The sequence below is a fragment of the Nanorana parkeri genome, unplaced genomic scaffold, assembly GCF_000935625.1.
Source record: "Nanorana parkeri isolate BGI_ZX_2015 unplaced genomic scaffold, ASM93562v1 scaffold242, whole genome shotgun sequence".
In the NCBI taxonomy this organism is placed as follows: Eukaryota; Metazoa; Chordata; class Amphibia; order Anura; family Dicroglossidae; genus Nanorana; species Nanorana parkeri.
The window spans coordinates 506,673-519,614 of NW_017306510.1; the positions used below are offsets into that span (position 1 = coordinate 506,673).

At 40.8% G+C, this 12,942-nt stretch overlaps 1 protein-coding gene across 1 annotated transcript; it reads left to right on the top strand.

Annotated features, from left to right (window-relative positions):
- Positions 1-1,411: 1,411 nt before the first annotated feature.
- LOC108787120 (keratin, type I cytoskeletal 17-like) lies at positions 1,412-7,143 on the top strand. The gene is made up of 6 exons (XM_018556584.1): positions 1,412-1,865; positions 4,473-4,555; positions 5,703-5,859; positions 6,364-6,525; positions 6,621-6,746; positions 6,875-7,143. The coding sequence occupies exons 1-6, from the start codon at positions 1,443-1,445 to the stop codon at positions 7,097-7,099; spliced, it is 1,176 nt and encodes a 391-aa protein (XP_018412086.1). The 5' UTR covers positions 1,412-1,442; the 3' UTR covers positions 7,100-7,143.
- The last annotated feature ends 5,799 nt before the right edge of the window (positions 7,144-12,942 follow it).

Here is a 12,942-nt window from a genome sequence, read left to right on the forward strand (position 1 = left end):
TATCTCTGGATTCAGGTAGCAACAACTGGCTTCTTCTATAGCGATCACCTGGGAATAGGGTGAGGGGTCTCTTACAGGGTTCCAGACGGTAGCTCTCACTAGCCCCTCTGCGACACTCCTCGATAAGATGACTCCAACTCCAGCCCAGCTTCCATCAGGTCTCCTTGCAGCCATAACGGAAATCTCTGGGCCCTCAGCATCTGCCACCTGCTGAGGTGCATGCCAGATATCCAGTGGTGTATTCTAGTTCCAGGCACCCAACACCTGCCACGTGTGTGGGCCCAGCAAAGTATCAGTGTATCCTAGGCCTCCAGGCCCCTCAGCCCCTGCTATGTGCTGAGGCCCAGGACAGTTCTTGCATTACATAGGCCTCCCGAGGAGAGGCCCCAGGAGGGGAAGAGACCTCTGCACAGTGTCCCCAGACCTTTTATTACCTGCCCTCAACCATGCCTCTGAGTCATCCTACTCAGGGATTGGCTAGGGTCAGGTGCATAGTCATAATCTGAGGATGCATCCTCCCTCACTGTATGCCAAGGCTCCCCTTTCCTCAGCAACAGGAGGAGCAATCAATCCAACAGATTCAGGTACACCTATAGAATGCAGAGCTCTGTATAATCAGTATCTAGACTGGTTACAGTCCAGGTATTTCTGAATTGAATAGCGACATTTTAGAGGGCTCTACACTTATTCCCTGTTCTTCACTGTGCGGGCCTGCCTTTGCAAGGAAAACATCCTACCTCATTAGCTCATCTTCCTACTAGGCCACACCCTACCAACTGAAGACATATCAGCCAGTTAAACAGTTATCAATTAAACAGGTGTCAGCAGTGGAAGACTTCTACTTACCTCCTGTTCTGGTGACAACTGTAACATTTTGGATTTCCTATCACTTTGACTACCAGTACAAATAGAGGGGGTGAATCACACCAACGGAGACATCTTTTTTGGTTGCCCTGAGGGTTAACATAATCAAAGATAGAGTAGTGAATTGTTGTCTAGAACAACACAACTAATTTCAGCTACATTCCTCAACCTTCTAGAGTAGGGAGGGGTAACCATACTGTTTTACCTGGTTAACTGTACAAGAATATCAAATGCATAGCCTGAAGACAGGAGCCTCCTTAACTCCATCTGAATTAAACCTTTTGTTTTAGGAACCATCAGAGCACACACACAGACAATGCCTCCTCTAGTATTTGTGAAAGCATTTGGTAAGAAAATATTTCTTTCAGACCAATGAGGTAATCACGAATCCCACTTCTCTCACAAATGTTGGCACACAAATCAAGCCTGATGTTTTCTTTTGAAGAACCAATCGTAAGGAAGAAATTATGCCCAGATCTCTGATATAAAGTCAGGGATTGAAAGTCTTGATTTCTAACTCTCGACCCAAAACATCCCGAATAGCATAGAAGAAAAGACAGGAGCATTGAAGTTCCATAATGTCTTCACGCAGTATTCAGGGGTTAAGTGGGTTTGGTGGTAGCTCAAACAGGATGTACATGGCTAGCCACAGGGTACCTAGCATCCATGAAAGCAGTGGAAAAAACATCTACTTCTCAACCTCAAGGTTATCTTCAGAGGTCAACGGTCTTGGTAGCAACTTAGGTGGTGGACTAGGTGAACTAGGTTATGGCTTTGGTGGGGGATTTGGAGGTGGGGATGGTCTACTGGGTGGAAGGGAGAAGGAGACCATGCAGAACCTAAATGACCGTCTGGCTACCTACCTGGCCAAGGTGCATGCTCTGGAGAAGGCTAATGCTGAGCTAGAGATCAAAATCAGGGAATGGTATGAACAGCAAGCCCCCAGCACATCATATGACTACAGCCAGTACTACAAGGCCATTGAGGATCTTCGTAACAAGGTAAGAGCAGATCCTTACATGTACATTTATTCAGTAGGCCACAGCAAATATGATGTGAAATGTTCATGTAACCCAGAGCAAGCAATCATATTTCTGTTAAACTAAGCCATATCAGTCAATGTTTCTGATTGGCTGCTATGGGTTTTTGACACTTTGTACATCATCATTTCCTTGCAATGCTTCATTTAACAAACCAGCCTGTAATTTCCACTGATATTGTTAATATTCCTAATAATGGCATCTGAGTATTCTGATGTTCTGCATTATCTTTTTATTGACTGTGTTTCCATTGTCTTGTTTAGCCTATGAATGAAATTATTAATACAATCCCAAACCTTTTAAAATAAATAAACAAAGTAACACAATACATACGACCCTAGCATAATACAATAATGAAAAAAATGAACATCATCGTATCACAAGTGTGGTGAAGCATTCAAATAGTTTACACAGTTTAATCCAGATTTAGGATCTAACTTTTCATGTTGGAGCCTTTGTGTTTGTATAACTCACCATTGTATCTACATTCAGTACAAGAAGCCAAATAAAATAAATGTTGTTACCACTATTAAAGTGGAAGTGGATTTTTTTTTTAAATGCCGATTGGCTGGCTTTTTATGGCAGAAGACTGAGTAAGTCTCTTCTGCTATTAAAGCTTCTTTCTACCTGTCAGCAATTTTTTTTATTCTTGTCATGCCAAGATGAATTTGCTCCTATGTGCACAAAAAAAATATATTTTTTCCTTTCTGTTATAATGCCAGGGCAGTACAAACACCCCCAAAATGACCTCTTTTTGGAAAGTAGATGCCCCAAGGTTATTTAATTTTATTGTCCCAATTTTTGGGAAATAAAGAAACATGCTGGTATTGAGGGGGTTAAGCATGGAGCTTGGTAATGATGCACTAGATGCATTAAATATATCAGCCACACACAGCGGGAGTAGAAGATGAAGGAGTTAATGAACAAGTCACATAGAGTGGGAGAATAGGGATGAGGGAGTTGCCAGAGAAGCGAGGTAAAGGGGTTAATATACAGGTCACTGCAAAGATGGAATATACTTTATATGTGCAGGAGAGGAGGGCGAGTGAAAGGGTTACAAACGATTCACAGTCTTGAATATCTGTTGTTGCTTCTGCCACTGATCTGCAATGAATGAATGTATGATTCATTCTTTCATTGGTTCTTCATTCCTCTCTTTCCTCCCTTGTAGGAGGAAGAGTTGGCTTACCAATATAAACACTGCACTGTTTACATTTGTGATCACTGTGATTGGTCATCATAGAGATTGCAAGGTATGGAGCCACTTGGATTGGCTCTGTACACTGTCAGTGAACTGAGCCATCCCAATGGCTTCCCTCTGGTCCCACCTGATGATTATTTCTACAATTATGTTTTTAAATTGTCTGATTGTTTTACAAATTAAAAAAAAATTACATATTTCATACCCAGCATAGTATATTATATTATGCAATTATCCAATCATGTGCAGATGAAAGCAGTAAACAGGGATTTGCTTTTCACAAGACTGGATACTTGAAGGGAATCTTTACACAAGATCAATCTTATTGCCTTTGGTATTTCATACTTCTGAGAGCTTCAGATGCCCGTATCTCCCACCACGCCGTGGTTTCTCCTTCCAACTCACAGGTCAACACGGAGCTCAACTGTGATGTAGGGCATAAAGAAGAAACCATGGCATGTGGTGGTGGTGGTGGTGGTGGTGGGCATGCATCTGACACTCCCGGAAGTGTTGAACAGTAAAGAAACTGACAGAAACTGCAAAGTCAGTCCAGAAGCAGGGTAGGAGATATGGGCTACCAGAGAGGTGAGGGTGAATATAAAGTGTCTTCTGTGGCTGGAAACTCTTTTTATCAGATGTTTAGTGCAAAGACAGAGTCACTTTAAGGTTTATAAGGCAAGATTTAAAGGAAAGAAAATGATCTTTGATGATTTAAAGGAAAGAAAAGTATCTTTGCTGATTTTAAGGAAATAAATGTATCTTTGGTAGCCAGTCACATTCCAAGTGTTATATGTACTGTAACTGTAAAATGAAATCTACATGCTGAATGATTTCACTGAGAGGCACACAGTGTCTTATAACTGATACTGTCTTAAGGCAGAACACTAAATTCCCATCGCAACTAATCAGTTTGCCTCTTTTTTTTATACCCATATTTTACTGGGAATATGAAAGACAATATCTTACTGGTTGCTATAGGCAACACAAACAGTTATTTCCCTCTTTTATATCCCAAGTCCTAGACAATGATTTGACTCAGTTTTTATATACAAATTTTTTTCTGCTGTCATACCTACAAAAGACCTTTTAGAAAAACAAAGACCAGCAATATGCAGTAGTAATTCAGAACAATTCATCAAAAATTCCCTTTAAATTCTTCAAAAAATTCCCCTTTAGTATAAACTAATCTCAAGGACACCTGATTGGACATGATCATGGTCATAGCTATGGATTGATTTATAATGCTCACATTTCCACCATGTTGTTAACCAAACCCAGTCTGTGAACAGTAGATTTGATTCATAAGTGGTAGTAATAACCTGATTTGTTCTAAAAAAATGAATGTATTGTATCGTTACAATTCTCAGATCCATAGTGCCACTTTCGACAATGCCAGCCTGATTCTGCAGATTGAGAATGTCAAACTGGCTGCCGATGACTTCAGAACCAAGTAAGAATTTGGACCTTGTTTTGATCCATAAAAAACCCCAACAGTGAATGCAGTGATTATAAGACATGCTACAACACAACACCGTGCAAAATGCAGAGACACCGGGGTTGATTTGGTAAAGGCAAATAGGCTGTTCACCTTGTAAGAGAAATTTCACTTTGCAAAAAAGAAATTCCCTTAGATTAGTGAATGAGTTGAAGACTTCCATCATCCAATCATGTGAAAGAAATCCAGGTTTCTTTTTTGCTTCTATCAAAGAGTTTATTTGAATGTGTGTCATGTACCTGGTTGGAGGTTGAAATGGCAAGAAGGCCTCCTATATACCTCTGGTCTAAACACCCCTGCAGTGGAGCACTGGGAGTGGGTGGGAACATGAAGGCATGTGTGCCAGGTGTCTTATCAATAAAATCTTACTTTTGGCAGCAGTATTTGGCTGAGAGATGCCTGTGCAGACTGATAGGAAGGTCCTGGGAAGGGGCAGACCAGAGAGGTGGCTGGCCAGAACACAGGAACACACAGCAGTCTGGAAGCGTGTTCAAGCAAAGCAGAGGTCCGCAGCCAAGTAGACAAATTGCAGGCAGGTTAGCAGACAGAGTTAGGTTAGGAAACAGGCCCAGGTCACATTAGGAGGTCAGCAGAGATGAACCATGGTCAGGAACTATCCAAGGTGACACCAGAAGGTCAGAAAAGATGAGCAGTCACCAGGAACTATCTGAGGTCATGCCATAAGGTCAGTAGAGATGAGGCATGGTCAGGAACTAGCTAAGTTAAAGAACAGGGAGGCAGATCAGAGACAAGTCCAAAAGGCTGGCTGGGTCAGCAATGGAAAGGCAGATTAGGAACTGTTTCAGGGTTTAAGTCACATGCAAAAAGCTGAAGACCATCTGGCAAATTGCTAACTCCACTTTGTTCCTTAACTGAGCCAGATATGCATGCCTGTGCGCCTGTATGCATATACATCCACAGGCAATACCCTTGTGAATTTTCACCACATACACTTAGCCAATGGTAAATTACTTTGCAGAATAAAAAACTTCAATGTGAACAGCCTGTTACCTTTAGTAGTTACTAGGTAATAATGCCAGTGAGAAAAAACAAAGCAATATCACAACATGAGGTCATGTATTAACTGTCTTATTTCACTCAGGATTGAAACTGAACATGCTCTTAGACTGAATGTTGAGGCTGACATCAATGGCCTTCGGAAAATCCTAGATGATCTGACTTTAAACAGGTCTGATCTGGAGCTTCAGGTTGAGAGTTTGAAAGAAGAGTTGGTCTACCTGAAGAAGAACCATGAAGAGGTAGGGTTAATAACAAGGTACATTTTAGAAAATATACAGTAGGTCAATGTAGAAAGATTTGAATGTAGTCTAACTAAAAAAAATGTTGTTTAGAAATTGACTAGAAAAAAAATTGAATTAAATGGAAATACAGTAAGTATCCCCCCCCCCAAAAAATTATCTTTATAAATTTCATTCTGCGCATCCCAGAGGTGATTATGGCTGCCGCAGGCTGACTTTGTCTTTCTTACCTTTCCATTGCTTAGTAGTCTAAGGTTGGTTTTGGTGGATATATGCTTCCAATGTACAACATTTATGGAGACACCCCATTGGACCACCATATAAGATGCCCTAACCAATTTATATCAATCCACCCAAATCCATATCACGATTTGGTAACAGTAAATACACATGACATCAGCATTATAGTTGTTCTATTGCTCTCTTCTATACGTATGTTGATATTATCATGATCTAAACAAAAATCATGTAGCCACTTCTTAAAATAAAAATACTTGTGTATAGGAAATGAATGCCCTGCATGGAGAAGCTCATGGCACTGTTAGTGTGGAGATGGATGCTGCCCCAGCTGTTGACTTGACTAAGATCTTGGCTGAAGTGAGAGACAAATATGAAACACTGTCTGAAAAGAACCGCAAGGAAGCTGAAGACTGGTACTTTAAGAAGGTAAGGCAGTAGAGCAATAGGGCTGGTTTTATAATATGATTGTTCAGACTGAGGACAAAGGTGTAAAAAATTCACTGTTTATGTTAACCTTACAGACAGAAGAGCTGAACAGAGAAGTTGCAAGTCACAGTGAACAGATCCAGTCCAGCATAACTGAAAGCACCGACCTCAAACGTACCCTTCAAAGCTTAGAGATAGAGCTCCAGATGCAGCTAAGCATGGTGAGGCCTTTGTTCAAAGTTTTCTCATACCCATTAGCAAAGAACTTTCTACATCACCATTGCCTTAAATACAAAATTGAAATATATAGTACATGGCTGGCTCAAATATATCTGTTTCCTTAATATAGAAATCAGCATTGGAAGGTACCTTGGCAGAGACAGAAAGTCAATACTGTGTAAAGCTCTCTCAGATACAAGATCTGATTAGTGGCATACAAGATCAACTTGCTGAATTGCGGTCAGATATAGAACGCCAGAACCAGGAGTACAAAATCCTCATGGACATGAAGACTCATCTTGAACAGGAAATCACCACCTACAGACGCCTCCTGGAGGGAGAAGATGTTCAATAAATTCAGATGTTCCAATATAAAGGTGGAATGACTGTAAAGCTAACAGGAAACAGCAAAACATAGCTACACAGTATTGTATGAAGCTTAGAAATATTTTACTTAATGGTGTAACCTGTGGGGCAGAGACATATTTACAAATGCATCTGGCGATTTACCTTTTTGCTAGGTGCCTTCAATTAACTGAAAAGAAGTGGAATAAACATGTTGGACCCACAAGGTTTGTCTATTGGTGTAGCTGGCCAACTGGGATGCAAAAAGTCTGTATAAGTGATCTGACTACGGGACTGGCAGCTTCTACATTCCAGGAGATCCCCATTGTCTTCTTAGTTTGTAGCATCAATTTGCAGGATTGTGAATTGAAATGCCACACTGTTTAATAGCCCAGATACATCTTTCTTAAATATAGGGTTGAGGGTACAGTATAATAATAGCCAACGTGTTTCGTGGGCTCATGCAGATACCCCCTTCATCAGGGCTTACCACAGGAGAACATCAGCTGCTGAAGAGCTCTATGCAATCTCATACAATGAACAAAACTATATCTAATTTCTGGCCATTACAGTTCTGATACATGTACCCCCTTAGTAAACCCTGATGAAGGGGGTATTTGTATGAGCCCCCAAAATGTATTGACTATTTCAATACTGTTCCCTCTACCCTATATTGAATTAAGATGTATCTGTTCAATCAAATAAAATGTGTAGTCTATGGAAACATTTGGCATTTGTTCCGCTAAACCATTGACACCCAACACTTGGGAAGTTTGCAATATTCCTATTAAGTCAATTAAAAGAAGAAGACAGCAAGACAATGACGGATACCCTCTGTGTGTATCCACAACACTCTCTGCACAGTAACAATTACTTTGCTCCAATCCACATTGAGCGCAAGCCTGAGAGAACCCCATAGCTGGACAGCCAATAAAAAGTGTCCATGTCACCCTGGATGTAATGTGAACACCTGAATAAGGACCCTGCTCTTCTGCAGTGAAGATAGAGGACCTAGAACCTAGTGTGTCGTGTGACTAAAGATTTAGAAGATTATTTGGGGCCTTTAGATCCTCTTTTTTAAACAAACTTAAGGGGTTTTTCACAAAAGGGTGAAGAATTTGGAGAAGGCAGGAGAAATGAACAATCTAGGACAACGTAGCTGAACTGGAAAGTGAGCTGAATTGGAGAATTTTTCCAAATCAACTGTGTTGTCCTAGATTGTTCACTTCTCCTGCCTTCTCCAAACTCTTCACCCTTTCGTGAATAACCCTCTTAGTAATTAGTAGTGGAGCGTTTAAAGGATGGGAGATAGTCATACCTGGAGATCAGCTCCTCTCATTGGTCATCGTGGTCAGGTGACCGTGTCGGCCAATGAGAGCTCACCATTTGCAAGCAGAATTTGAAATAACAAGCGCAGGGCTGCACTGCTGTATAAGGTGCACAGGTAGTATACCAGCAGCTAAAGAGGAGATGGAGCATTCGATCAAATGTAAGAGCAATGGGGTGTGGTGGATGGAGCAGATTTGCGGGGGTAATTCCATTTAATTTTCCCAAATTCTCCTGGGAAAGTGGAATTTCCCCTTTAAGGAAAATGGTGACTGTTAAGAAGTTCCCATACCAAATATTATTTCCTAGGACAGCACCTTGATTAATAACTGCCTGTTTGGATGAACATTAATTACGATTGCCCTAAGCATTCAGTCTGTCATTGTAAAATGTAATTGTTCCCAATCCCATCCTGACTTGTACTCTAAAAGAAGATATTTCAAGGGCCCGCCCAGCATATAACTCTATTATATTTCAAAAGCAGCAAAAGTTAAAACATTTGTCCAGCCTTTATGACTGTTTTACTTGTAACATACACACTTTCTCAAAGATAAACGGATAATCCGCCTAGGCACTGCAACACTTAGAATATAATGACTCAACTATTCCTGATCTACAAAAAATTGATGATTAAAAAATGAAAGACATCAATTACCAATATTGTGCTGGACCATTTACTATTTTAATATCTCCAATGTAATTATCATGCTACTTCTGTTTATGTAAAACAGTTATCAGCATTTTCCTGCATTTCTGTATTGTCAGTATGTTTTACTTTGTAAATGGCAATGTGGACCTGCAGGAAAATGCTTAAAGGTTAAAGTGCAACTGGAGTCAAAACTTTTTTTTAGTTTTGGAAAAGGTGGAGAGGCATTATAACACCTTTCAGGTTTTTTGTTGTTGTTGTTGTCTGTGTCCCCGTGTGGGAGATTCACCCTCTCTGTTTGACTTGGTGACCCTTATCACTGAAAGTGAACGCAAATCCACAAGGTATTTCCCTCTCTTTGGAGGAATGTTTTCTCACTTCCTGATGTGACTATTAGAAAGGAAGTGAAGGGAAATCTCCCCAAATGGGAGCACATGACAAAAAAAAAGCTGCCAGAGGTTTATAACCATCCCCTTCTAAACCCTATAAAAGTTCTGGCTTCAGTTCTACTTTAGAGAAACGGTTAAAAAGAAATCCAAATAAGAAAAACACTCTGCGTAGGTAACAAGCTTATAATTGATTTTGCTTTGGTTTGTTTGGGGCTTTACAAATGCTTGACTCATATCAGGGTCTGGTGTATAAAGACAAGACCAGTTATCCTGCAATGTCTGCTCTCAAACAGGTTCACTTTTAACAATAACACAACTGTTCCTCCCTTCCCCTGTGCCAAGGTGCTAAGTGTGATCCTTAACTCCAACCTCACCTTCTGCCCCACATCCAATCACTATCCAAATCCTGCCTCCTTCACCTTCGTAACATCTCCAAAATACGCCCCTTCCTAACCAATGCAACCACAAAGCTACTCATCGATTTATGTTATCTCCCATCTCCCTCCTCATTGTAATTGGCCTACCTCTACACAGGCTATCCCTCCTTCAGTCTATCATGAATGTTGCTGCTAGACTCATCCACCTAACCAACTTCTCAGTGTCTGCAACCCTCCATCTGCCATCCCTACACTGGCTTCCAATAGCCCAAAGGATAAAATTACAAATATTAAAAAACAATTATAAAGCCATCCACAACTCTGCCCCGGCTACTTTTCCACTCTCGTCTCAAAGTATCACCCTAACCGTCCCCTCCGCTCCTCCCCAAAACCTCCTGCTCTCCAGTTCCCTCGTCAACTCCTCCCATGCTCCCCTCGGGACCTCTCTAGAGTCTTTCCCATCCTTTTGAACTCCCTACCTCAACCTGTCCATCTATCTCCTACTCTGTCTGCCTTTAGGCGATCCCTCGTCTCTACAGGGAAGCCTATTTCACCTCAACCTAACCAATGAACTATTACTTTTTCAAAGAATTCATCCCCACACAGCTACCGCCTCTTGTATCACTTGCCCCTCCCTTTTAGATTGGAAGCTTTCATGGGCAGGGCCCTCCTTACCATCTTGTCTTGATTTGTATTGTAACTGTTATGTCCTAATTATATTGTAAAGTGCTGCGCAAACTGGTACTGCTATATAAATCCTCAATAATCATAAAAATAATAAAGATAAAATATTGCTCCAGTCAGATTCGAAGCTGTACAGGAAAAATGAGAGCATGACATTGGACCTGATGGGTCCTTCATTCAATTGACCTTAATTTGAGTTCTTCAGAATCCTCTGCAGCCAGTATGTAGAGGGAACATCATGGGGTTCCTGGTTTCGTATCTCCTGGATTGTGTGCTGTGTAACATTCTCGCTCTCTGATTTCTTAACTACTAATCACATTTAAACTTCCAAGACAGTATTGTTTTAGTGCTTTGGCTTGTGTAAGTAAGAGGCAGCAAAGTCTGAAAAGATGCTGTCAGTGTGTGTGTTTGGGAATGCCTCTCCTGCATCATAAAGAGGAGTCTTAGATTGCCACCATCAAATGTGGAGGACTGGAGCATTACAGGTATGCCTTGATGACAAAATGTACTAAGCATGGAAATAAATAAGTATACAAAAAAGTTACACATTAAAAAAACTAAAACTGCAATTTTGTCCATTTCTTTGTTTTAAAACATAGATTTAGGATTTTTTTTTCACAAGAAAATGTCTTTATTTTTCAAAAAGTAACAGACTTAAAAGCATTATTTACACAGAGAAGGACATGGAAATGGTCACATCATGGAATTAATGCTGTATGTGGGATTGGGGGAGAGTCCAGGGAACAAACCATAGAATGAACGAGAATTCCAGGAAGTCCCAGTGCACAGCTCTGAATGGTATAAGTGAGGCATGTGCAGCGACTAGGTTCAGATGTTGCTAGAAAGTTGCATTGAGGTGTACATTATCTGAGGGAGATATGGCTACAAATAGGGACAACCCTTGTCAATGTCAGAGGCATAGCAGGATGTCAATGCTGCATATGGGTAGCAAGGTTCATTCTATATTCTTTTCTTTTTTTTAATATATATTTTATTGGGTACAAAATACAAAAATACAAAACATTACAAGAAGAGCCAAGTTGAAAAAGTGGAAACATGAGCAGCATAAGTAACATCTATAACATGTCAATAACTTGATAAAATGCAACTTGGAAGCGAAAATCAACCTAACTGGTTAAACTAAAGGTGGAACTAAAAGAGAAAGAAGTAAATAAAGATAGAGCAGAAGAGAGAAGAGTAAAGGAGAAGGAAAGGTAGAAATATCTGTGCCCATGGGCGGAAAGCCACATTAGAGTAACATCGAGAGGGAAAGAGGGAACAAAGAGGGAAACTGACAAATGTAGGTTGTAAGAGTGTTTAAGAAAAGGAGTGAAAATCGATTTGGTATACAAAGTAATTAAAAAATCTATTGGTGAGTATACTAGTGCATTCCAAAACTTTAAAAAATTGTTCTGATCATAAAAGTTTTGATTACCCTGAGACTTGAAAAGGTTCAAACAAATAGTAGAGAGGGACACTTTATGCCACCCAGATTTAGTGAAATGGCATGCCCTTGAGACACCCTCATACTGCTTTTATTTTTTTTAATTAAAAACAGGAAACCATTAAGGCTGGGTTCACACCTGGGCGTTTTTCAGTGCTGATCAAAGCGCTGAAAAACGCTCATGCAAGTGAAATCCCATAATTTCCTATGGGCATGGTTCCCACCTGGGTAGAAACACGCTGAAAAATGCCCTACGCCCCAAACAAGTACAGGAGCTTCTTTTGGGGCCTTATTTCCGTTGGTATTCCTGAGTGTGGCCTGGGGTTAACAAAGCGGTAACCCCGAGCCACACTCGGGAATACAGCGTAGGTCTTACCTTGTCCGTGATCCACACCGTGTCCTCCGGCCACTGCCGTCTTCCGGGTTCCGTCCCTTGCTAGCGTCCGCGTCGCAGGGGGGAGGAACTGGCGGGAAGTTTGAAAGTAAAAAAAAAAAAAAAAACCCGAAAAAAGATAGAGAAAATAAAGGAAAAAAAAATCATACCGACAGGGAGGTATAAAAACAAGCGTTGAACTGAACTAAAAAACGTGCTAAAAATGAGCTGAAAAAACGCGCCTACAGTAACGCCCAGGTGTGAACCCAGCCTAATACATGATCATATTACTTGTTTTATGGCTTTATGGGCACTGAAACCTAAACAATTGCAGGTAATAGCACATTAAAATCAAGTAATTTACAAGCCCAATTGCAGTGTTTTCCTTTCGTTAAATTATTCACTTGCAATGTGCCTTCGAATTTGCTAGAAAATGTGACTAGTCTGTTCCTTAGCACAGCCCCCTCCCTTCTTGCACGTCATAGCTCTTCTCGGAGTGTCTTATTGCTTTCTGTGCTGGCCCTGCTCCTCCACCCCTCGACTCACCTCACATAACCTTTTATGTAGCTGTCGGGGGAGAAGCAAAGGGGAATGCTACAGATTTGCTATAGAGT

Coding starts and splice junctions, on each gene's coding strand:
- LOC108787120 (XM_018556584.1), top strand. CDS start 1,443: ATGTCTTCACGCAGTATTCAGGGGTTAAGTGGGTTTGGTGGTAGCTCA. Junction 1,866..4,472: donor TTGAGGATCTTCGTAACAAG/GTAAGAGCAGAT, acceptor TACAATTCTCAG/ATCCATAGTGCCACTTTCGA. Junction 5,860..6,363: donor TGAAGAAGAACCATGAAGAG/GTAGGGTTAATA, acceptor ACTTGTGTATAG/GAAATGAATGCCCTGCATGG.